The sequence below is a fragment of the Thunnus albacares genome, chromosome 9 (assembly GCF_914725855.1).
Source record: "Thunnus albacares chromosome 9, fThuAlb1.1, whole genome shotgun sequence".
NCBI classification, from domain to species: Eukaryota; Metazoa; Chordata; class Actinopteri; order Scombriformes; family Scombridae; genus Thunnus; species Thunnus albacares.
This window is the reverse complement of record NC_058114.1, coordinates 20,838,129-20,865,411: the sequence shown is the minus strand read 5'-3', so window position 1 is coordinate 20,865,411 and position 27,283 is coordinate 20,838,129. Positions and strand designations below refer to the sequence as shown.

The following is a 27,283-nucleotide window of genomic DNA, read 5'->3' as shown; positions in this document are numbered from 1 at the left end:
GTGTGTGAATGAGGAGGAGCTGTGAATGCAACACATCAAGTTATGTCTCGGGACTAATAGACAGAGCGTCTAAATGAGGATTATGTGCAGGTGCCAAACAGGCCGTGATCCGCCGTCACGGAGATGTCACATCAATTCTGGGTACATGTGGCTCAGAATAGATAAACCTTCATCAACGCAGCCAAAAGAACAGGAAGCTCCCCCTCGAATGTGACACACAAACACTGAAGCACATGTGAGAATACCTCAGAGCAATTACCTGCTGGTTTCACCTCAAGAGCACAGGTGCTCTTGAGGTGAAACGTAAATCAACACTTCCTCCTTGTGGATCTGCTGTGAACTACAGGGCGCCTCAGGCACACACGAGGGATCAGCTACCATTTCAGTTCATCAGAGTCGCCCTCTCAGTGTCTATTTAACTAAATCAGTGGAATCACAGATCAGAAAACATGACCTGAGAAATGTTTAATCCAGATCTTGGAGCTGGAGTTTTAAAATAGTTGAGATATCACAAGCAGCATGGAGGCAACTTTGTGAAACGTGCCTCGCTGCTCTACCAGCATCTGTGATTTCCTTGTTTTTCTCATGAAGGATTTGTTTTTCAATCAGTCTTTCTGAAAAGTAGACAGAGAGTTAACTTCAGTAACATGCCGTCATGGAGGATTTTAATGTCTGTTTCAGTGGTTTTGTATGTTTTACACCATTAACTGCAAATGTTGTTGATCGATTTCGAAAACATACTTCAGGCTAAGACTGAAAGTTCATTTTTTAAATGTTTAAACCAACATGGATGAGGAGTCCTAAGTGCTCAGAAATATGAACATTTGAACAACAGAGCAATCGCCATCTGATCATGTGATCAAAAGCTCCAGAATGGCTACTAAATGCACAATTGGGAAAATTGTTTATTCATTTCTCTGTATGCTACAAAATCAACTTGCAACTTAACTCACACAGTGAACATTTTTCCTCAAAGTTGAGTTGTCATGTCGTTGCTGAAAAGGATCATTATTGAAAGCTCTCCTTCTTGTAGATCCTAATTTCAAGATTTGGCTGCCAAAAAACTATTCCAATCATTTGTTGGAAAATCAAAACTAGAAGAAACATTTCCAGCAAAATGGATGTTGTGAGGACAGTGTGAATTTGGATCATTCTTTCAAAGACACCAAACTAAGATGTTGGACTTTCTGTGAACGCAACATCGAAAGTTTCTCTTTAAGCACCTGCAATCACCAAATTCATGCAACTTAAAAAAGAAATACAGGCTAAGAAATGTTAACTGTGATAGATCACCAGTTTCTTAGGTCTCTGCAAGTTGATTTTCATATCTTAATGAGATGAATAGAAATCAACGCCTGCCTATGAAAGTGGCAAATTCAACAAAACCTTATCGTTTGCTCTGGAAAACTTAATAAAGTTCACCGTCCTGTAATATGAGTGCAGGTGTGTATCTTCATTAAAACTGGAAATAAACAATATCATCAGCTCCTCCATCATGGTCACGGCTTTTGAACCACTCTGCTATCCACAGTTTGTCACTCTGGAGTCAAAGAAGAGCAGAACGTTTCTTATGATTTGATTGACTTTATTTGTAAGGCACCAGAAGTCCTTCCTTACTGCAGAACATTTCATATTATTTATAGTAAATGTCTGTTGTACTTTTTATAGTTTTCTTTTTTTTTTTGTTTAAATGAAGCTATGATTTCAGACACAAAACATTTTTTTTTGCCAAAGTACACACTTTCAGGTTTTACATTATACACAAAATAAGTATTTAAAAAAAGACCTTTACAAAGCTCAAAACGCTTACAATGCTTCACGCTATGGGGGCAAAAAGTTGGAGAAGTGGGATGTGGAATGGGAATAAGGGGAAGGGAGGGTGGTCAGAGAGGAGGAAAGGGGTCAAAGGGCAAAAGGTCAACGTACTGCAGTTTCCCCCCTGGTGTCACATCAGTTTTGTAACACAATAGCACAAGAATCATCCAGGACAGACAAGAGAAGATGCAGCCATATACACATAAAGCTTTCTATGTATAACTGTATACAGAGGTGAGCGCCTCCAACTACTTTAACAAATACATAGAATTTCATTTGTATGTTTATAACGTCAGCTTTGCAAGTCTCGTTCTCTAGTTCATATCGATTAATATTTAAAAACAAAAAAGAGAAAGAAAAAAAACAAACAAGTGCATTGATCACAGAAAGTTTGGACCAAACATTCTTTAAAAAATAATGTCGCTACTTGAAAGAAATGAATCCTGGTTCCCCCACAGACATGCAGTGATGTATGTGTTTGTGTCTCGCTTTGTCTACGCGCTCTGCATATCACTACGACAAGTACAGTATGTAGCTAGATACATACAGTATGTGGCTGAATGGGAGGACGATGTGCTGCGAGCTTAAATTCACAAGCAGAATAGCATATTAGCTTTTAGCTGGAGTACGAACAGCGACACATTTCATCTCTGTGGTTTATCATCGACGACCAACCTGTACAACCGTTTATACACACCTTGTTTATGTATTCACATACATACACAGCAATAGGTGTCATTGATGGAGTCATCCCACCGATGTCATCAACAGCCATCTTAACTTTCTGACACATGAAGGGTTTTATTCTCAACGCCGTAATATGCAATTTGTTCCACTGTCAGTGTGTCAAACTTTGGGATGTATCAATCATCAAGCTGCTGTTTTGAAGCAAATGACTTCAACACTAAAATGTACTTTATTGTCATGCCAGAGATTATTTTGAGAAGTGTTAACAGGATTGTTTAATTTAGAATGAAACTCTTCATATCTATTCACTCACAATGCAGCCATTAAAACAGAGAAGAAGCTAAGAAAGTGTGCGTGTGTGTGTGTGTGTGTATAAGGTAAAAGGTTTGGTTACCTCTGCTGAAAATAAGATTTGTTTTTGTTGAAATCATGTTTGCGAAACAGCCTTGAAGTCTGCAGTGAGTTCTGCGTGTTAAATTTCATCTCAGCTTTTAGAAAGCAGACACTTCATGTGGCCATGCTGAAGCCTCTACGTACCCACAGTCCACCCACCTGGGTATTTTAACTTGAGCTGCCTGATTAGACCTGTGTGTGGGTTGACTGACATCAGCCTTTAGATCTTGATGATATATTGTGAAGCTTGTAAGTTTTCACTGAACGCTGCTGCCATGGCGACACGGCAAATTTCGCTGTTTTGACATGAAATAAAGAAACTGTTGTAACTTGAGTCCTCATCGTCAGATCTTTCCCAAATTTCACTTTTGATGAGAGTCCTGGTCTGAAGACGTGTACAGGCCAATATTGAATCATAGTCATCAAGTAGCGCCATCTACTGGCAACAGGAAGTTATAGGCCCCATACTTTAACTACTCCTAGCAGGTTAACCAGATCCACCTAAAATTTGGTCAGCTAAGTGGTAAGACCTTGATGATGCTAAACAGTGAAGATTTTGAGTTTTCATCAAACGCTGTTGCCATGGTGACGCATTATTCGCCAACAGGGACCTGTTTTTGAGGGGCTAGGAATGCTTGAAAACTCACGAAACTAGGCACTCGTGTCGGAAGGGTTGTATTTTGTTGTCTATCAAATGTGACACACTGTATTGTGGGATTAAAGCTGCATATAACTGCATATCATTATCAATTATTCTAGCCATTATTTCATGGTCCATAAAATGTCAGAAAAAAGGAAATAATGCCAAAAAACCCAAAGATTTTTACTGCTGAGAAAGACAGCGTGCTACAATGGAAAGCTACAAAAATTGACCATGTGGTGAGATTGTTTTCACAACAAAGATATCAGAGAAGACCAAGACAATCATCACATATTCATATTTGAGAAGTTGGAACCAATTTTGGGGCATTTTAGTTAAGAAAAAATGACAAACTATTAATTTATGATTTCAACTGTTGGAGATAAATTTTTCTGCAGAGTTTGGTGACATCACACGATTCCCGGTGTAGCGCCACCCGCTGTCCACCTGACTAGAGGTCTAATTAGACGCAGCGATTGAAAAACACCTGTGTGGGTGTGAGTGGGATTTTTTTTTTTTACTCATCAGAGCAGCTGTGGAGGCTGCTTGTGCTTCGTCAGAGCGGTCTACACTGATATCATATTATCAGGTCATTGATATTTCCCACTCAGTGTTGCGTGTAGGCGTCACCTGTATAATATAGTGTAATGTCAGTCTGATACGTGACAGATGTGAATGAATCAAAACGCACAGTAACGTACAGTATTGAAATCAAATCAAAAGCAGGTCCGGTTATGTTTCTGTTTCACGCAGAGATTTTCCCTATAACAGACCAAAGACTATATCTCAAGAGCTGGATCATGACAAATAACGGAGACTGGGACTGACCGCATGCAGAGATTAATGTCACCAGTCTAGTCTCTGTATATTAAGTTTGTACACACAGAGTGGATAAATAAGCCATTCCCCCTTGTGACACAGCCCTGTACTCTGTCACTGTCCTGTCCATGTTCTGCTCGGGTCTGAACCCGGCAAGGAGGATTCTTCAAAGACACATGCTGCCCTCTGCTGTCAAACACACAACATGCACACTCTCTCCCCTCTGCGTCTGCTCTAATATTAGTGCACATTAGAGATGAAAAGGGTGGTGGGAGGGTGGAGGAGTCAAGTGGCAACTCTGTTCTTTTTGCTGCACACTGTGCTGCCTCAGCTCTGTTTAACTACTGATGAAAGTGTTGCCTTTCAGTTAAGGTGCTGGGTGGATTTATCTAACGTACCTCGCAGGGTCAGGCGAGGATCGTAAGTAGGGGGGGGATTACTTACTAAGGTGGGTTTGTTATCTAGCCTGACAGCTCTCAGCATGAAGTTTGCTTTAAGAAGGTGCTTTTCCTTTCTTCATATGAATTTAGGATTATACACGAAATCTCTAGTTTGTCGACTTGAGATGTCTTCTCATTACAACGAGTCTCCTTTTTTGGGAGCTTAAAGCAACTAAAAGCAGCAGTTTTTGGTTAGGACGTGAGTGTAGCTTTACACAGCGATGCAAGAGGGACTCTCCTCTCTTTTTGAGGGCACTGTTTAAACAAAACTCAGATGATAACGATCCATCATCTAAACTCACAGCCAATTTGAAGCTTGGAATGGATGCATGCAATCTGAACTGCCAAAAAATATCAACACTTCTGATCTCTGTGAGACCGTTTTCTTAGGAAAAAGAAGTTTGCTTGAATCCTGTGTTGTGTCTGACAAGTTTTACAGCTTTCCAAAGAATCCCTGTGTTTAACATTTAGTCTGTTTTAACACCTATGATACGGTGCGTTTAGTCTCACAGATCAGTCCTGCGTAACAAGGACCCGCTCAGAACAGAGGCAAGAGTTTGGGGGGGGGGGGGGGGGGGGGGGGGAGGAAGAGAGGCAGGGAGGAAAAAACAGAAACTAAACAGAAATGAGAAGTGAGAGACAGAGCGCCAGGAAGGCAGGAAGCAACAGAAATAGAAGAGAGTCTCGGTAAAAAAAATCATCCAAAAAAAAAAAAGTATTTGAAAAAAAAAAAAGACACACAATACATAAGAAAGAGACACTCTGATGGTGAAAGAGAGAGGAGAAGGTAAAGAAATGTGGTAAATATGATGAAATCAGGACTAGTCTGACATGAGGGGACATGAGGGGCAGATGCCAAAGCCCTCCCAATAAGAGGCTGGGCATTGAGGGCTTCAGGTACGCTGGTACAGTATGGGAGTTAGTAAGGGTCTGTAGCTGAAGCTGTGGTGAAGCCCATGTTAGCTAAGATCAGAGAGAGGGAGACCAGGGGAGAGGCTGTAGGCCAAGGGGTTTTGGATCTGGGGTTTCAGGTCTCTGGACAAAAACAGAGCTGAATGGGGAGATCATCTAATCAGACTTGTCTCCGTCCTCCTCGCGGTGGCTGTCGACTCCGTCACGCGATGCTTTCTCCTCCTTGGCCAGCTGGGCTTGGGAGGCCAGCAGGGAGGAGAGGGAGAAGAGGCCGGAGGAGGTGGTGACGGCGGGGAGGGTTGGCTGGCTCAGGCCCAGCGGCAGGGGGGTCATGGGCAGGGCCAGACCCTGGAGCTGAGACAGCTGGTGAGCCTGGAGCTGCTGCTGCACAGAAGACAACCAGGCACATCTTAGACACAGCAGGATAGATTCAGCACACAATCACAGCAAAACACAAAAACGGATGGAAATGCAAAATCTTCACACCTAATATACATTACAAACTATGTTTAATGTATAACCCTTGAGGCAAAGCGCTAATGGCTCCAGCACAATGGGATAGATGGAGGGCTCATATCACAGCTAAAACACACGCTCAGCAGGAGACGGAAGACCTGCAGCACACATAAGTTATTTATAATAGACGCAATTTTCAATATACATCCTCAAGAAATAACTCAAACACCGAGATGAAAGCAAACTAAGTGCAGGAGGAGAGAAAAGATGCCCACAATTCAACAAAAGGACAGACATAAAATCAAACACATGGAAATACACATAAAAACATCCCCACAGGGTACACATGCATTTCATTTTAATATAAAGAAAGAAAAATTGTTACTGCCACGCCTGTGCACTTTAATCACTCCCCACTGTGCACACACTCAACATGATGACACATCAGTGGGTTGATTTTATGACAATCCTGACTGACTTCTCATAAACAGTTTAGAACAGCCCCGACTTCCTCAGGCTACACCTACAAAGTCAACAGCCCTGCTTTACGTTCAGAACCAGACCTCAAATGCTCTATAGTATATACTTCACATGTAAAAATTCATTATGATATTAGCAGCTATCAAAAGAAAACAGTATTAGGAATCAGAAAATTGACAAAATTGTGTTTAGTTAGCCCCTTTTACACAGCCTGTTCAAGGCAGGAATGTTGTGCCATTATTCTGCCTTGCTGTATAAAAGGTACAAATATGGAATAGGGGGGCGCTGTTGCTCCACCATTAACCCAGCAGTGGAGGTAGTCACATTGCCGGATCGATGTCTGTGTAAAAGGGACAGCTGGCATGTTGGGACCACACACACTAGACACAGACACTGTTGTGTTACATGTCACGCCTCTGATTCCAGAACGCTGGCATGCTTTCTAAATTTACACACGGGGGCGACATTATGCTGGATTTGTTTGCTTCAGTGTAAAAAAAGCAAAGCCGGCATAATGACAGGTCTTCTTTCCGGCAATACTGCAGGATCTCTGTATAAAAGGGGCTACAGTGAATCATGCATCACAGTGATGGAGTGGGTAGCCCTGCTAACACTGGACCAATAGAAACATGATGGAGTGGCTAGGCTAGCTAATATTAAACCTTTGGTAAAATGATGGAGTAGCTAAGCTAGCTAGCATAAGGCTGATAAAGTATAGCTGGCTAACATTACAGCCACAGAGATGAAGGATTGTGGTTAGCTGGCTAATGCCCTATCCATACTGAGTCAGTATTTTAGCAAGCTAGTCTTATTATTTTTAGTGATCAATAATTTTAACCATGCATTGATGAAGGAGGGTACCATGTAATCCATCTTGTATAATTGATACTTTGATGCTCATTGTGAAAAAAAAGGTAAAATGTCAAAAATAAATCAAATGTAAAGGGGCACTCCACTGATTTTACATATGAGGATCAAGAGTACTACTCAGCCTGTAAAAACTATTGTTTTGGTTTGTCAAGTCAGAGAAAATAACCCTGATGATGTCATAGTGGGATCATCAACTAATGAAAGACACTGTTGAGTTGCATTATGGGAATTGAAGGATTCAGCGTTTTTAGGACTCCACCCATTCAAGGGACTAAAAATGAGGATAACTCTGCCTCTGCGCCTTTGATTTTGAGCATTCATTCAATTTTTTATTTGTATCTCAAAGCCCCCAAACTTTATTTAGGTGCAATACTACATCGCTGGAGTGCACCTTTAAATATTTCCTTCAAAACTGAATATGAATCAAAAAACTCGCTGCCAATTAAAATCATGCTTCACAAAGCTTGTATTTATTACAGGACTTTTGTACTGGATATCATTCACTTATTCTGGCCAATCAATGTATCTCTTTTATGATTTATGTTAAAGATGAGCTATATTACAATTTTTTGTTCAATATATTTATTTATCCATTTTTTCCTTGGGTTGTTTGTAGAAAAACGATAGTGGCTCTGGTGTAAGCTTCAAGGATTCTTTCATTGGTACAGCCGCACACTATTTAAGTAAAGATGGCACAGACCTGCATTTACATCACTAAGAACCTTGTGATCATATAAAACAAATAAAACGTTTGCAACACTTTAAAAAGGTATAGAAACTTAATAAGTATCAAAGTATCCATCATGAACGATCACAGACTGGAATTCAGATTTGATCCACCTGTTTATTTAACGCTACATTACTTATTCCTCCTTTGAAATGTCAAAGCAGAGAATGTTTACAAACAATAAGCCAATAAATAAATGTCATTAAAGAAAATAATAGAATTTATGATAATGATCAATAATTGCACTTTTCTAGCCATCACCAGGCCCACAGGCGTGGCTGGGGGCTGGAACATCGTACCCTTATGATGGAGTTCATCTCTGGGGGGGTGACCTGCTTGGCCCTCTCTATAGCTGCCAGGACCTGCTGCTGGTGCTGGAGATGAGGTTGGGGGGAGGAGGGGAGAGGTGGGGGTGAAGATGAGGGGTTGAAAGTGAGAGAGACAATGAAAGTGAGACAGAAACAAGGGGAGGAGAGTTTGGGGAAAGAGAGAGAGGTGGAGAGGTTAGATCAATATCAATAGTCCCAACAGAGACCCGACAATCCTCTCTGGTGATGCATCCATCCCCCCTCCGGCCATTCAGCTATTCATCCAGTCACACACACACACACACAAACACACACACACACACACACAAAGGTCTTGTGTGACACTGGTGAATGGATGGTCGGCTGGTGTGCTGTAATGGGTGGAGGTCAACCCCCTGGTGGGCAGATAAGAGCACGGCTTATCTGAATCACACAACCATTTATTATGCTGACACACACAAACACACACATGTAGAAAGGAAAAGAAGAGTGGGATGGAGGAGGCGGCGTAGAAGGGAGGGATAAAGAGAAGGGGGGGGAGAGGAAGTGGAGGCCCAAAATGGGGGAAGGGGGGAGGGACGACTGGGAGGAAGGGATAGATTGAATATGGCAGAGAAGAATCAAGGTGGGGGAGGGAGGAATAAAGTGAGAGTGAGGTGGAAGAGAACACGAGTGATGATGAATGACGGGAGGAGAGAAGTGGAGGTAGGGATGCCGAGCGAGGGGTCAGCGAGGTGGAGAGGTAATGAGGCGGGAATGAGGGTGATCTCATTCCAGGATGTAAGGAATAGGACTGAGGGTCAGGGGGTTAGTGACGTCTTTTTGTCAGTGTGTGTCTGAGTGTGTGCGCTTACCTCCTGAGACAGGTAGGGCAGGACTTGCGCGCAGATCCCGTTCAATCTCTTCACTATCTCAGCCTGCGAAGGGAGAAACATTTAGTTAGATAACATGGCTGTTGTTTTTCTATATTTCTTTTATTGTAAACAAATCCCTTGAAAAGACCGAAACCAAAGATGTATTAGTCTTTTGTTAGTCTAGACCAGGGTTACTGAATAATAGTCTTGGAGATCCACTTAATACATTTCCACTGTGTCCACGGTCCAGTAAGGGTGCATTACATGATGATATTTCAGTACAAAAACTCCAGGACATCATTCTGTAACCAAGTTTTTGGGCTCATTTGTTCAAAACAGGCATGTTTGGAGTTGCAGTGGTGTTTTGCGTTCCCACTCTTCATTATGGCAACTGTTTCATTGTAAATCAAGCACCTACAGTAGGTCTTGTGCTTTCCTTGTGTGAAATGAACACATATTTCTCAGTCCAGTTGTCCTTAAATGGATGTCTTTTTTATTGTCAATATTTCTTTTTTGTATCAGCTAGTTTTGAACAAGCCATTTTACTTCATCGTCCGGAGCTCCTACATTACACACCAACCTTGCTAATTGTGGTGATTGGAGGGCAGCTGAAAGATGACAGCTGAGGTGACATGATACCAATGTGTCACTCAAAAGAGGTCTGGGTCAGGTTAATTTTGCTCTCGGCCTGTTGGGTATGTATGTCCTAGACTTCCCTACCCTGTCTGTGGCTCTTAGCTCTGAGCCCATTCTTTCCTACTTAAGCTGTTAATCTATAAAAAAAAGGTCAAAAATGTAGTTTCATTTAAAAAAAAAAAAAAGCAAAATAATTCTAAAGCAAATGTTAGTCAAATAGGATGAAGTGGTATAGCCTATTTGTTAAGGACTACTTTCAGTCACGGACTTAATGCTGTGATGAGTATTTACGACAGCAGGACGAAGTATGTGGGATTGACTCAAAATAAACTACGGAAGCCATGCTCATGCTAATGAAGGAACACGTCACCCAGTGCAATGGAGTGGCTCATACATACCCGTGGTCCACACACACACACAGGTGTTGTCACTTTAGTTGCAAATTTATACCATAAATTAGTTGACAATTTATACCATTATCACTGACTGTGCTTCATTTGGCTGTACAGGTGTGTTTCTTGGTATGTAGCAGCAGGCGTCATATGAAGTGGCAAATATGACGTTAAATCTCTATCAGCTAATCCAGCAACTGCAGGTATCGTAGTGGAGATGCTGTGGCAAACTTTAATTTACATCTATTCACAGCTTTGCAGTGTACCCTTTGTGATTGACATTAGCTGGCAGGCTATCTGTATCAAACTGAGACAAAGTAAACAAACTACTGAAGCTACACGTCATGAACAGACAGCGTGTTGCTAACAGGAATTTTGAAGAGCAAAGACCAAACCAGCATCTAACAGACATTTGCAGGTGTGATATCATGTTTACATGCTGTTTAATGTGCTGCAGCTGAGCAGCTAATTAGCTGTCTAGCCTGCTAACTGACATTAGCAGTGCACCTTTCCCTGATGAATGTTTGTTTGGTGGCTTGTTCAACAAGCTAAGATGCAGGACAAGATGTGTGTTCATGTTTGTGAGTTAGATAAGAAGGAGACTTTAGCAGGAAAGTTAATGTGGGCTGTTGTTCAGAGTCGGTGGCTCTTGTGTTGTGTAGCAGGATGCTATCAGGCTCAGTGTGACCCGTCTGCTCTGCCTATGATCAAACGCCACGTTATCACTTCATTCAAGATCTGATTTGCTGTACTGAATTACGGTCTCCACTCACACAAGCGGATGGTGGAACGGTTAAATTGAATTCATGTAAAACTACTACTATATTTTAAATCAAAGAATTTAAAATATAAACTTCTCCCTTTTGGTTTCTGATTTTTTCTCAAAGGAGAACACAGAAGTGATTTACAGAGCAGATATGTGTGCTGTAGTAGATAAAAAAAAGGCAATTTAATTTCAGTTGGACTACAATAGCATTTGGACTACAATGAAGCTCTACAGAACAGAGGAATAATCAGGCTTTGGCTGCACAAACAATACTACATAGTAGCATCAATTCATTGCTGGTTTTGGTCTTTTCATTGGATTGGTTGACATATATATATCACCGGATAATATAGAATATCTCCAGACCTATTCTTTAAACCGTCGTTGTATGAAAATTGTGATTCAAACCACACTCTCATCTGTATGGGAAACATCTGCTATGACCTTCTCAGACTGGGGCACACATATCTTGCATCATAAGCCCCTTTCACACACACAGTCTATCCCTGAAACATTCAGAAACATTTCCTGCATGGGGTCATGTGTGAATGGGAGCAGGGATGGATATTCAGGAAATCTGTACCACCAATTTCCCATCTCAAGACCTAGCAGCCTAACATTTCAGGGAAAATGCCGGTATGGCTGTGTTGTGAATGAAAACAGTAACATTGCAGGGACAAGCATGTAAAGGGTTACATCTATCTGCTGAAAGATGCTTTCACACGGAGCGAGAAAACCGATCACAAGACTCCGCTGATGACACATTTGAATCTGCGGCTTATTTACGGTTGCCTTGTTCCTGATTCAAGTGGATCATGAAAAAACATTTCTTGTCTCGCAAACCTGTGGAATATGAAATACATTACAAGAACATTGGCACGTCTTCCGCCACGTACATCTGACCTTGCCCCAACTTCTTCTTCCTTTGTTGAGTTTTATGGCGGTTGGCATCCATAAGTATTGCATTACCACCGTTTGCTGGGCTTTGCCTTGCCCCATCTATTACGGCATTGCCATGGCACGTGTGAAAAGGCGCAAGATGGAAATGTTCCTGAATATAGCTGCATGTGTGAATAGTGAAAATCACTAGCGGTGCCTGAAAGGTTATTCCAGTAATTTACCGGGAACTATGTGTGAAAGAGGCTATATACATGCTCACACATATCAGAATCTCTTTATTTACCTCATTAATTAAGTTGCTTGTACTTAATACTCTTTCTCAAAACTCTTGGATGCACATGCAATTACACACATACACACAAAGTAGCAATCATTCATGCAAACACACACACTTTCCACTTTCTCCGTCATGCACACTCCCTATCTTTCTCACACGCAGGTCTATTATCACATTTGGTTGGTAATCATCCAATCCGTCTGAGATATGCAGAGCAGCAGTAATTGTGTTAGAGCCTAATTCGTCGCGATGAGGAGAGAGGGGCCCTCCTAACAGTCATTAGGCATGCAGAGCACAGCTCCCCATCAAGCGTTTCACTCCGATCTGCTCATCATTACACATACACACTCCCTGACATCTTTAAAACGTCTCTCTAAAATGTCTCGGCGGGACTCGCTCCATGCTAACAATTCTTCCTCTTTTTCAGTACCCTTTATGCTGTCTATCTCTTTTTTTTCCCCAACCCTGCTTCTGTCTCTTTTATCTGCGCTCTCTTACATCTTCTTCTCTGTATCTCTACCTCAGCTTTTTTTTCCTTAAATATATGAATGCTTCTTTCTTTCTTTTGTCCTCTCTTTACATTTTACTCCACTTCTTTCTAGTTTTCCTCAAGTGGAGCACACATTCACTGACGAGAGCATTATATGTATACAAATAAAACATACAATATAAAACTGGGCTGTGAGACTAGACAAACATATCAAGGATCGGCAACAGACGAAGTATATTCCATTAGAGATGTCTTTGTTGCTTTTTTTTGGCTATTTAAAAATGCTTCATCTTTTGTAATTTCAAAACGTAGCCTGGTGCAAGACACTCAGAACGGAGAGCAAACACAGAGACAAAAATATGTTCAAGTTGATTAAAAGTGCGTTTCTAAGAAGTATGGAAGGCAGCCTAAACAAACCCAAACATTTCACAGACTTCCTAAAAGCGTCCTGGTTTCGTCCCTGCATGAGTTTCCATATTTGAGTGTCTTGTGTTACTGCTTCCTGCCAAGAATACCCCAGAGCATGATACCTGTTCATCAAGATCTCAAAAAGATTCAAAACCTAAAAATTTACCTTCTTTGCACAATTAAAAGCTAATTTGAATTTGAGCTATCACACTTGTATTACACACACACACAGTCTGACAAGCAGTGTTGGAAAATAATCATAAAAGTACAAAGCTAAAGTTCAGTATATTTTATGCGATTTTATACTTCTGCTTCAAAATGTTTAAAAGGGAAATGTACTTTTTACTGTGATAATAATCAGTAATACAATACAATACAGTATTTTACAGTAATAATCCAATAATATAATATATGATGATAGTACATAATAAACACTTTTTAAGGGACCATTCAGCAATATGAGTGTTTTTTAAATTTGTATCATTTACCTTATAATTCTTCTGCATTTTTACTTGTAGTGGAGTATGAAAACATTGTACTATTGCTACTTTACTTAAATAAAATTTATGAATATTTCTGTTTCAACTAATGCTGACAAGAACAAGTAGTCCCGAGCTCTTCTACAGTTCAAACTACAGGCACACGTCCTTGCAGCATAAATGACTGTGTTTGGAATCGGCTCTACTATCCACTCAGTGTAATGACAACTGCTTGGCATAAAAATGTACATTATTTAATATGGCAAATGCCATACTGTAGCATTGTGCAAAATGAAAACTCAACACCACAAACAAAACATGGATGCTAGGGTATGTTGTCTGGTTAGACACATATTTAGGACTAAACGCAAAACACGGTGAGAAAACAGAACAGAACAATAGAAAGACAAAGAGGACCCAAAAAAACAATATGGCTTCATTCAACATATTCCCAGTTCAATCCACAACTCAACCTTCCTTCTCTTCACCAAAAAAAAAAGAGAGAGAAATAAAGAGAGAGAGAAGAGATAAGAGAAAGGAGGGAGGGAGAGAGAGAGAGAGTGAACAGACAGAGTGGAGAGGCATTTTTTGAATTGAGTAGGACAGAGTGATCAAGAGGGAGCAATTGAATGTGTGAGAGTGCGAGAGAGAAAGAAAGAGAGGGAAATAGAGACAGAGGTGGAAAAGGGAGGAGGAGGAGCAGGAGAGGGGTGGGGGAGAAACCGGCGCTGCACAATAGGCCTCGACATGAATGCTCCTCGACACTCGTTTCCACACATCCCCTTCAATTTCAACTCTCTAATGGAACTAGCGAGTCTCCGCACCCACTCACACAGTGCACAAAGACAGCACGCACGCGCACACACACTCACACACACTCACTCACACACACACACACACACACACACACACACACACACACACACACACACACACACAGGATAACAGGAGCACACATGAAAGAAAACACACAGCTGCTTATGAACACGCGCCAGTAACAGACACACACACACAAATATACAAGTGTACAGGCTGATGGAGGGACACACATGCACATACACACTAATGCTTGTGCTGGCAGGCTCAACCCACACACACACACACACACACACACACACAACCCCACTTGTGACTGTGAATTTCATCCCTGTCAGATAAAGGAAAAGGGTGTGATGAATTGCACACATAAGGCTGAAAGTGTGTGTGTGTGTGTGTGTGTTCTGCTTGCTTTCCTGTAACAGTCTGTGTGTGTGTGTGTGTGTGTGTGTGTGTTAGTGTGTTGGACCTGCATGCATCACACAGTGCCCGTCTTGTGCTTCCTACTTCAGAGATTGTGTGGGTGCGTATATGTGAAGGTCTTTAAATCACGGAGGCTGCCACTTCTGTGCGTGTGTGTTAGTGTATGTGTGTGTCCATTTGTCAAAGCCTACTCGCCTCTTCCAATATGGCTGTCAGTGTGCGCCGTCAATCATAAGACAGTGTGCATGTTTGTGTGCGGACGGGCAGCGCCAGACGAGGTCACCGATAAGGGCTGGCCCTTCGGAGGCCCATCGCTCTCTCCCTCCTACAGCCCGAGCATAAATTACTCCCCCAGCTTCAGCCACACCAACTGATGTATGAGCACAGGCTTCTCACCCCTCCCCTGTCCGCTGAAGGCTACATTTTCTTTTTCTGTTTCTAAAAGCCCAGCTGATTGTAACTGTACTGACTTCACTGGATTTGGGCGACTGCTATCTATGTTTTATTGCAGATAAAAGAAGATGCGGAAATGAAATGACTATATGTATGAAATGACTGTACAGTCAAAAACTATAAAAGGGATTAAATGTGGAGTAGATATTTTTGTGCAATTCCTAAACTTCCTTAAAACACATTTTCATACTCCCCAAAATAGGAACACTGTGTACAGTATAAAGAGAACTTATTTGGCACCAAAAAACCCCCCCAAAAACAAAAAACCCCTCAGCCCCTGCATTTACACACAGCCTCCAGTGACATCACTCAAATGTCTCTGAATACTCCCAAAGTGATGGGAGATTATCTCTACAATTCACACCTGCCAATCAGTGAGCTGCAGGTGTACAGTGTTGGAACGGGGATGGGAACGCACAGCTGTGTCTACATCCACAGAGCAACAACGTGTGAGGACTTATTTTGGATGTTCAAGGTTGTGGAAGTTTTCTTCTTCATCTCTCTCTCTCTCTCTCTTTTTTTTTGCAAACACGTTAAGTGACCGGCAGCTGAAGCAGCTCCGTGGTTTCGATGGCCGTGAAATTCCCAAAGATGAATCATCGATAAGAACAACAACCGAATCAATAAGAATAACAAGCAACAGCGATGACAGACTGCAAAGGACTCATAGTCCATTCAGTCATCAAGTTTGAATTGATGTTATCCACACTGCTAAAGGTGGACAGACGATAGATGTGGAGTTTGTAAAAAAACAAACAAAAAAAAAAAACGAAACCAAAAAAACCACCTCTTAATATTCATTTATATTCAGCAGCTTGAATCAATTCAATTTTGAATTCTGGATCATTTTCACATGAATTGCACAAAATACTGCTCTGACTTTGCTACAGTTTTCTAGTCTCTTGCTGGCTTGTCCATAGTGAGTATTGTCTAATGCACACCTGGCACACATGTGCGTAGGAAGTCATGCAAAAGAGGAACTCCCACTCACTGTCAGCTCAACGTTTATTGAAACAGCAACATTTTGGTTACAGACTTTTCATTGGCTTCGCCGCAGCCACAGCTGTTGAAGCTCATGAGCACCATAGTATTTAGAGCCATTCCCAATAGGAAACTGACAAAAAAATAATCTCTTAAAGTTAAAATATTTATAAGTGATGGCCATAAAATTACCCTGAAGTATGGTTAAACTATCTGGCAGAGTTCTGTGCTTTATGTTCAAGACACATTTAAGTTATTAAAAGAAAACATTAAAATGCAAATTTACGTCACCTGTCTATCTGGTTACTTTGCTGCTCTATTAGTGGAAAACACGAACAGTTTCATTCTTGTGAACCAGTGGTTTGGTTGATTATAAACTGCCTTTAAATCACATGACTTGCTGCGTGTAATATGCGTATAAACGTGTGCACCGCTATATCTCAGACATCCTGGTGTAGAGAAATATGGAAAATGTTACCTTTTACAAGTTTATTTCATAAGAAGTTGGCTGAAGAACTTTTAACACAATATTGTCATGCATTTTTTTCTGGCCTGGCTCCATAAGCATGTACAGCATGTACAAAAACCTGTCCCACAAGCAGAAACAAGCAGCCTTCTATGTTCCAGTATCTTTTGCAATCTGCTATTTACACACATCAAGCAGTTTTCTATGCTATGTGATGGAAATAGAAGAGTTTAAATGTAGACTCACCTGTTTGTGCATCTCAATATTGAGCCCATAGGACATCTCATAGTACTGGAAAGGGAGAGAGGAGAGAGAAGATTTAATCTTGTGCTCATGGGAAATTTTTGGAGACCGTTGGACAACTCACCTTAAAATTATAAGAACATAGACACATAATTCCTGTACCATCCAGATCCAGGCTATAACATTTCCTATGCAACTAGCATTATTCTTTTGTGCTATTTTTTGAGAGCCTGATAATTACATGCAGTCTCACTCAGTGTATGCTGAAGTGTTCCAGTTAAAAACGGAGTGTTGGCGCTTCCCCAAAAATCTAACAACACATCCTTTCAACACAGTAACACTTAAGCTGCAGTGAGATCAGCGTGTCCAAGTTTTTTAATTTCTACAATGTTGTCAGTCACAGTGACGAATCAGGATAAATTAAAGCAAAAACAGGGATAATGATGACAAATCATATGTATTGTGTTGTTGATGTTTATTACACTTCAAAACGAAGTCAGACTTAAACTCTCTTTTTCAGCAGTCATCTTAAATATTTTGGAAATGATGATTGATTTAGTAATTGGTCTGTGATGTTCATAATGACAACAAAATTGTGGTAATAATTCATATAATTAAAAAAAAAATCTCACAATACATGACAATGATAGACAATTTTAAAAATACTCCTAATATTTCCCAGACTTCCGCTGATGTGCGATGGAGAATAGAGCTCCCCGCAAAATACAACTTTGCAATTTTGAAGATTTTCAATCACTGTGATGCTAAAAACTAGACAATAAGGCTCAGGTTGAAAATAAGAGAGACATCTTTTTATGTGTTGAAGGTTCCCAAGATCCAAGATTTTGATTCTACAAACATATTCACACGTAAACACTCCTGCATGCGCACATACACAAAGAAGAGAGGACACACTGCTACAAATAGGAAAAAGGAACTGAGAGAGAAAAGGAGAGACAGTAGAGAAAGAGCCTCTGTTGTGTGTATGTGTGTGTGTACGCATTTGTGTGTGTGTGTTCAGTGTTAATGAGAGGGCCACCCTCTAGGCGTCAACCCTGTTAATCACCCACTGTCTGCAGGGGGACTGGCTCTGTCGCTGGAAAACAAACACACAGATCTCCTCACACATAAATGCGCACACTCTCTCTCTCTCTCCCTCTCCCTCTCCCTCTCCCTCTCCCTCTCTCTCTCTCTCTCTCTCTCTCTCTCTCTCTCTCTCTCTCCCTCTCCCTCTCTCTCCCTCTCTCTCTCTCTCCTCTCTCTCTCTCACTCTCTCTTGCTCTCTCTCCTCTCTCTCTCTCTCTCTCTCTCTCTCTCTCTCTCTCTCTCTCTCTCTCTCTCTCTCTCTCTCACACACACACACACACACACACACACACACACACACACACACACACACAGGTTTACTTAAGTCACTTTTGGGGTGTTTACATAGACTTACATTTATTTCAAACACTCAGTCAAGCCTTCTTAACATCAGAAATGGGTTGCATAGGGGTCTATCTCTGGTCCATTGCTGTTTACATTATGGGCTACATAAATAACATAATTCTACCTAATCAATCCTTTAATGTCCGTTTTTTTGCAGATGATACAATTTTATATGCCCCAGGCTCCACCTCAGCCCAGGCCCTGACTCGTCTTCAGTCTGCCTTTGATGCTTTCCAATTATCACTCCTTAATCACAGACTACTTTTAAATGCAGAGAAGAACAAGTGCATGGTATTCTCCACCTCCACCAGTGACTCTGACTATCCTGCCATTAAAACCTTAAATGGCACCCATATTACTCTTGCTGAGTCATACGAATACTTAGGAATTTGGCTTGACAGCAGACTATCATTCAAGATTCAACATTTGACTCAGAAATTACAAATCAAACTAGGCTTCTTGTATAGAATTAAAGGTTGTCTGTCTTCTTCCAGCCGTAAAACTATTGTGCAGTCAACCTTCATGTCTGTCCTCGACTCTGGAGATATTCTGTACCGTCATGCTGCCCCATCAACGCTTCAGCAGTTAAACCCTGTGTATCATAGTGCGCTACGCTTTATCACAAATGAGAAATTTCATACTCATCATTGTTCTCTTTTATCACACGGCTGCTTGGACTTCCTTACAGACAAGAAAAAACCATCTCATATTATTCATCTATTCAGCTTCCAAACTACCTCACATCTCTTCTCTCATTTAAATCTAGTAACTATAGTACATGATCCAGTAACTTCTTAACCTTAGATATCCCTCATGTTCACACTAATGTTGGCAGAACTGGTTTCAGGTATTATGCACGTTTTAAATGAAATGAACTGCAAACTTGAGTCTTACATTCCTCTTGCAGATATTAAAGCTTTATTATCTGATGTTTTATATGATTCTTGTGACTTAAGTTTGGTATGTGTCCCTGAAAGTGACTTAAGTCTCACACACACACACACACACACACACACACACACACACACACACACACACACACACACACACACACACACTCTCTCTTTTTCTCTGTAGCTGCTCAGGCCCACGTGGAAACTCCCTAAAGTAATTACAGCGCTGGGGAAATGGAGGTGCTGCCGCTGGCCGGGGGAGTAGGGCAACCCGATATGCTATTAGAGGAAGAGTTGGGAGGGGGGGGGGGTGGGGGTCGTAGTGGGGATACAAGGCCAGGCCTGCCACTGATGGAGTGGAAGTGCGATTGAAAGTGTGCGTGTGTACGTGCATGGTGTGTCTGTATGTGTTTGTGTTTGCACCTGCATGGTGATTGTGTGTGTGTGTGTATGTGTAAGGGAGAGGGTGAAGGAGGAGGGGTAAGAAATATTGCATTCATAGTTCAATTTTATCGCAACATTTTGAACTGAATCTGAGGACGGTTTCAACGGAACAAAATCCCTTTGTATTTCCGAGAAAAATATAAATAACATTGCTTTTCAAAGATTCGATAACCCAAGCTACAGCGATTGTCCACAATTTGATTACAGCTAGAGTGAAGTCTGGATTTTACTGCTGTGTCAAAGTATCACAATCCCTATTAGGGCTGTTACTTTCTAAAAAATCATGATTGAACAAATGGGAACAAACATGTAATTTGTTGAGAACCGAACAGATGACTTCTGATTTATCCACAAATCTTCCGTTTGTGGTTTTGAATCCAAAACGCTGCTACGCATTACTTCTCTGATGGTTTGGTGTCATGATTATTCATGGCTCGCTACTTTCCTCCATTCAGTTTTAACGAAGATAACTAATTGGCCAGTTTATTGATAAGGCAACAGGGCATGTAATGGATCAAAGTGACGGTGCAGTTTTCTAACACACCCCACTGGAGCCAGCAGCATGGACACTTATGCACAGTCAGTGTTTAATTCAATCAGATCATAACAGATCGTATATTCAATTTTTCCCACATTTAAACAGTAGCTTGAATTTCTAATTAAAAGTGACAGTAGTTATCACTCACTGTACCTTTGTACAATAGGTGTGCTTGATGTAGGCTTGTAGCTTATGTGCATCTACTCAAAAATGTAATCACAGCTACTCAGCAGGATACGTGAGCACTACAAGAGGTGTGATTGGTCTGCTTTGTATTTTCTCTTACATGTCTCCTGTGCCAGTAATGTTTGCCAATAGGTAAGAGAACAAAGAGCAGGTTGATTAAAAATTTACATAATAGAAATGTACAAATATGGAGTTAGTCATTTCTAGAGTGAATGTTTGGGCATATAACGCATGCATGACGAGGTGGGGAAGGGGTTAAATTCTACACAGAACAAAAAAAGACAGCCATGTATACGGCTTTGTCTGGTTTCTTTTAGCATTAGCAAAGCAGTGTTTATAAAAAGCAAAAAGACAGACCGTGGCAAGCAGTCATAGAAAAAACAACTTTTGGGGGGCAAAAACAAAACAGCTGCAAGCCACAGTACCCTTCATGGTGCTCTACAGACTGATCAATACAAATATCAAACGCTGATGAAAACTCTCCATCTTCCAATCCTTGCTTTGTGATGATAATATCAGCCTGTAGGCTACCAAACATCCTGCCAGACATTTACCCGACCATCAAAGAAATCATGTAAATTTAACTGGAGAGTTTCTGGAAACGCTTAATTCAGCTATTACCTTAACCTGGATAATTCACAGTAATTAAACACACTACAGGCTAGAGAAAATAAACATATTTGTCAATGTCACAGAGTAGATATTAAAACACAGCTTAAACTAGACATTTTTCAATTTCAAGAATTTCTGTGATGTTTTTTTCATCACATGTGCTTGAATGATTTTGCTTTTCCGCAAGAATATGTATGTGTGTGTGGCTGCTATCGGGCTGACAACGCCTGAGCGTGTGTGTGTGTGTGTGTGTGTGTGCACTCACGCCTGCCTGCAACACACGGAGAGGAAGTGCATGTGTGAGTGTGTGCATATGTGTGTGTCTGCTGGCTGGCTGATGGTGGAGAGAGCAGTGCGGCGGCACAGATTAGATGAGATTAAAGCCAGTCAGAGGATCAATTAGAGGCAAAACATCAGACGGCTACACAGCCACGGCCAGCAACAATGAGATTAGCCCCGAGGTGGAGCAGAGAGCGGGCAAGCACATCTGTGTGTGCATGTTTGTGTGTGAACATGTATGTGTGGGGGGAAGAAACAAAAAGAGGTGGGAGAAAAAGGAACAAAAGGAGAAGGAATCACACATAACTCCAGAAACAAAAGGCTGTGAATATTAAAGGATTATTCCGGTTTATTTCAACTGGAGCCTTATTTTCATAATTAAATATTTTCAACGTTGGGTTTCCCTGGAACTAGCTTTGCAGCAGTGAGGGTGTTCTCTACTGATGGGGTCATAATGTTAGTAACAGCACAGTAGAGCACTCTATCATTACTGAATCAAACTGTGACACCAGGAATCAAAATCTAAGCAGATAATGAGATTAAAGAGGATGTATCATGCACATTTCCAGGTCTGTATTTTTACTCTGGGGCTTGACTGGAATATCTTTGTGTGATTTACAATTTAAAAAACTCCTTTTTTTTCTTATACTGGCCTTTTACCTAGCCCCTGATTTCAGCCTCTGTCTGAAACAGGCCGTTTTAGCTCTTGTCTCTTTAAGGCCCCCCTCCCGATGAGCCCACTCTGTTCTGATTGGTTAGCTTCTGGAAGCTACATCTCCGCAGACTTCCAGCAGCTTGGGAGGCTATGTAAACAAACAGTAGTAAAAGGAATTCACTTCTTTTTCTCGTTCTTTATGCAAAATGGACAAACAAACACATCTGTACATGTTTGAGCCTGAATCTGATCTGAAATATACAAGTGGACAACCTAAACAACAAAGTCTATGAAATGGACGGCCAATTACAGGCATATGCAAACAATCTGATGTCATCAGGAGAGTGAAGTAGAGGTAACATTGTGAACGAAGCATTCAGAGCAGGCTGAAGCCTGAGCTTTTGACTTGCAGGAAGCATTTTACATACATTCACCTCATGTTTTGGGCCTTTGACCATGTCTAACATAGACATCCAACATCATAACAGTATAAAAACAACAGAAAATCACACCAAGCATGTTATGTCCCCTTTAAAGATTTCCATCCCTTCTGGCTAACCTGAGGCTTTGTTTAAAACATGTATGACTTTGAATTTAATTGTTTATATTTCCTTTCCAGTCTGACTTGTGTTTCACAGTGTTGCCGCATTCCAAGACTTCAGCAATTAACTTGGAAGTACATTTTTGTGAGTACATAGAACAGATGGCCAAACCTATGAAAATAAGATCCAAGTTGTAATGAACCAGAATTATCCTTTAGTAGAACAATTTTAAGAAGAGCAATTACAAACAACACATAAAAAATAAAGTACAAAAAAAGAAAGAGTATTTCACAGATGGGGTGAAAATATAAGAATAGAAAATGTCTTTGCCTATAAACATCAACATCTGTAGTGCTGTATGTGAAACAACGAAAAAGGGAATTTACACAAAAGTCAAATATTACATTGGTAAAACATGCTGTGACATACACAAACACACAGGCACGTACACACAGCTTCACTCACCATGATATAATGACGCTGCATCTCTGACTTCTCACTGGCCAACTTGTCACACTCAAGCTTCAAACTGGGGAGAGAGGAAGAGGAGAGAAGCAGGGAGTCAGACCTTGTTAGCTAGCTAGACAATCTCCCTTCTAAAGTGCTGACACCAGGTGACTTCTATCCCCTTTCATCATCATTACCTCCACTTTCACCAACGGCACTGTCACCATTTTCATCATCGCTTCAGCCCTCATCGCTGCCTCCACCTTCATCATCATCAGCACCACCTCCATTGTCATCATCTCTCCCTCCATTACCATCTTTATCATCATCACCGCTTCCATTATCATCGTTACCATCGTCGTCATCGGCACGGTTTTCACTGTGATCGCCAACATTCAGTGGGAGCGTTTTCACAGCTGACAGGAGGAGGTCAAACATATTCTGACCTCCACAGACACGTCTAGCCAAAAATCTCTGCTTTCTAAATCAGAGCAGAGGCAGTGAAGTAACAAGTCACATCTAAATATAGTGTTGGGAGCGTTCCCTGCAACCCAGTCTCTGCGACAGCCATTAGCTGTAATCATGTCAGCGCTGATGTCACGCGAGGCGACAGGACAAAGGAGGACACGTCAACAAGTCACCCTGATCGTCAAATGAAAAAGACAGAGGTAAAAAAAAAAAAATCCCCTCACCCCCCCTCCCGATGCCTTTGATTGAAGCAGCCAGTTCCAACATGCCAGCCTCTGAAGGCATCATCCGATGTGAGGACTGGATAAGACTCAGATCAAATAAAGATATGCGCAGGCACACGGTGGATAGGTTCAGATTTAGGATAAGTCTGAGACCTGTTTGATGGTGTGTGTAGATTTATGCTGGGATGTTCTTCTCAGCTGTCTGCGGGAATGACAGCTCGATTACAGCGAGCGCTGGCTGAGTCTTCATCGCTGTTAGTCTTAACTGGCAGACTGAACACAGTTTACACACGGCCAATAATGGTAGGTCTCATACGCGCAAGTATTGTGATTCTTCTGTAATTATCGCAGCAGCTGCAGTGTTTGTCGGATTTAGCTTCAGTTAAGGTTCAATATTCATCCCTGTCTGAGTTCCAGTTTTGTTATTGATGCACACTGTGACACATATTTAGAATTTTACTTAAACTTATCTTGTTCAATATCTTAAGGAGAATTCCAGCTTGAGGTCATGCTTATTTTTTAACATACAGTACTGTCCAAAAGTTTTAGGCACTAATAGTAAAGTGAGGATGCTTATAAAAATATTACTATAAATTATTTTTATTTATCAATTAACTTCATACAAAGTGCAGTAAAGAGAAAAAACCTAAATCAAATCAATATTTGGTGTGACCACACTTTGCCTTTAAATTAGCACCAATTCTCCTCAGTATGCTTGCACAGTTTTTCAAGGTATTTGGCAGGTAGGTTGTTCTTGCATCTTGGAGAACTTGCCTCAGTTCTTCTGTGGATTTAAGCATCTTAGTTGCTTCTGTCTCTTCATGTAACCCCAGACTGACTCAATGGTGTTGAGATCAGGGCTCTGTGGGGGCCATACCATCTGTTGCAAGACTCTTTGTTCTAATTGTCACTGAAAATAGTTCTTTATGACTCTCGCTGTAGGTTTGGGGTCATTGTCCGGTTGCAGAATGAATCTAGGACCATTCAAATGCCTCCCTGACACATTATGGTTAAGAATCTAAACATCTAAAATGCCTAAAACCTTTGCACAGTACTGTATATGTAGATATTTTTTATGCTTTTATATTTTGACAATATATTTGTAGTTGCACCTTTATTGTAATTGTTCTTCAGATAATTTTTCTATGACAACAGGGAGTCTGGAACCCACATTAAATCAGCATGCATTGGGCACATGGCTGCTAGTCCACAGTTGTGCTAAAGCCATGTTCAGAAAAACATTTGCACTTTAAGGACTAAGTGCTGCCCACTCATTAGATTCAGTTGGGGCTCTGCAATGACGAAGTGGAGGTGGCAACGTAGAAGTCTTCGGCAAAAACCAAACATGGTCGCCATGATCAACTGTTGCTGCAACCCAATGCGATGTCATTCAGCAATGTTGGCCTTCCAATTTGTGCAAATACACATTCCTGGTAGATTACTTTCTAACATTAACAAGGTAATTCCACTGTTCACCTGGCAATTGTCATGACAGGGTTTCAAATATAGTGATCTTGATAACTAAAATTTATAAATTTCCTGAGCCCAAGGTGAGTTCTTCAAATGTCTTGTTTTATCTTATCAACACTCCAAAACCCCAAAATATTCAGTTTACATCAAAAGACAAAGACAAATATCTACCTGAAGCAACACACCCCCACCAATGCATGTGTTTTGTTTTTTTAAATACAGAGCTGTTAGGGTCTGAGCATGTGGTTAAGCTCCATAAAAAGAAGATGAGGGTGTGGATTTGAACAGGACCTACTTGCTGCAGGTGACAGCACCATCCTGCCACCCAGTTTAGACATATTGGTTGAAAGTTAATAGCCTGATGTTAGCATCCTGATATGTCGCAGGAGTTGTTATTATTCCTTTTTAAATTGAACACGGGCATGTATAAGTGTGGTACATTATAGTAAGTAAGTACATTAAGTTGTTAACGGTCTCAAATCAAGCTGCAACTATTGTGCTGTGCAGTAACACACACAATGCTTTTTAAACAGTGGTGATATCATTGTTTTTCAGATGCTGTAATGTTTCTGCACTGCACTTTCTGGATGACTCGGCAATAAAATAACGTAGCCAGTACTGTGACATAGTGTATTTACATATTATACTCTTTTATACTCTCATTTATTCATGGGGCAATCACAGCTGATGCTATCTTCCCGTTTCTCTCTGTTTCAATTAGACAGCTCTTGTTGCTGCTGAAAAGAAGCACATCAGCTCCAAGGCATGAGAATATTTCACTCACTCACACACACACACACACACACACACACACACACACACACACACACACACACACACACACACACACACACACACACACACACACACACACACACACACACACACACACACACACACATTTTGCTTACTTGCAGAAAGCATCTAGAGAAGAATTTTATTCTGAAGCAGCAACATTGATTTTTAACCGAGGCTAGCATCTAATGGCTAACTATGCAATACAACTTACTAGTTCAATGAAGATGGGTAGGTGATTTTTGCAGTTTGGACACAGCTCTAACATCCAACATGTCACATAACATTAGGGATGTGCGATATGAGGATATTAGATTGTGAACGATAAAAATGTCTCCACGATCTGTCTTTACAGAGAGAGTTAGTATCATGCTTCAGTGTTCTATCAGTAGCAGTTCTATGGCTCATACACGCATCCAGCCCTGGCGTTGGTTAGAGGTAAGTTTTCATTACTTATTTTTATGAAACCATCTTACAGAACAGTGAATGGAAACATGTGGAGACAAAATGTGGTAGTTTAGTCTTGAATTGGCTGCTCTTGCCCCATTAAGGGCCAACGTTGGGCATTCCTATGTAGGTTTGCTACGCCGGTGCTCAAGAGTTGTGTACACAGGCCCGGAGGAGGCATCAACACTTGGAGAAGACGGGATATTTTTAGCAACCAGTGGAAAGGCCAACGCCAGCAAGCCAGCCAGTTAGTTAGCTCCTGGAAATATAATTTCTCTGACATCTAACATTAGCTGTTGGGGAGGCATGGTAGGTATATGAGCTGTCTTTGCCAACACAGGGTCAACATTAGCAAACGAGAAAGCTTACTAGAAAGCTAGTAGCAGCTAGTTAGCTAGCATTAACTAACATAAATGGACATTTTCATTTATTTAAGACACAAATTAGCTTTCTTTTGGTCTCCCTCCACTCTAACTATGTTTACGCAGGCCTAGAACCATTTATATCCCACCGGTGTTTATGGTACGTTGTTACGAGTTCAGTGCTAATTTTCAGTCCTCTCAGATTGTTCTAGCAACAACAGAGTATCATTATGTGGAAGCAGATGACTTGTGCAAACTTTGACCTTAATGGTCTGTTATTCTTTTTTCTTTTAGATTTTGTTACCTTGTAGGGCTACATTTTTTAAATAGTGAAATGAGGTTGGTTGTACTGTTTAGTA

General features: G+C 41.0%; 1 protein-coding gene across 2 annotated transcripts in view; it reads right to left on the bottom strand.

Annotated features, from left to right (window-relative positions):
* Nucleotides 1–1,574: 1,574 nt before the first annotated feature.
* The window catches only part of tle5 (TLE family member 5, transcriptional modulator), a 48,687-nt gene continuing 22,978 nt past the window's right edge, over nt 1,575–27,283 (bottom strand). The window contains exons 3-7 of one of the 2 annotated variants that reach the window (XM_044361577.1): nt 23,177–23,240; nt 17,135–17,179; nt 9,402–9,464; nt 8,539–8,613; nt 1,575–6,087 (exon numbers count right to left, since the gene is read on the bottom strand). In XM_044361577.1, coding sequence (XP_044217512.1) covers nt 5,863–6,087; nt 8,539–8,613; nt 9,402–9,464; nt 17,135–17,179; nt 23,177–23,240 — 472 coding nt within the window. In that variant the 3' untranslated portion in view covers nt 1,575–5,862. Of the gene's footprint in view, nt 6,091–8,538; nt 8,614–9,401; nt 9,465–17,134; nt 17,180–23,176; nt 23,241–27,283 lie in introns of both variants that reach the window. The other variant, XM_044361576.1, reaches the window with a different exon arrangement.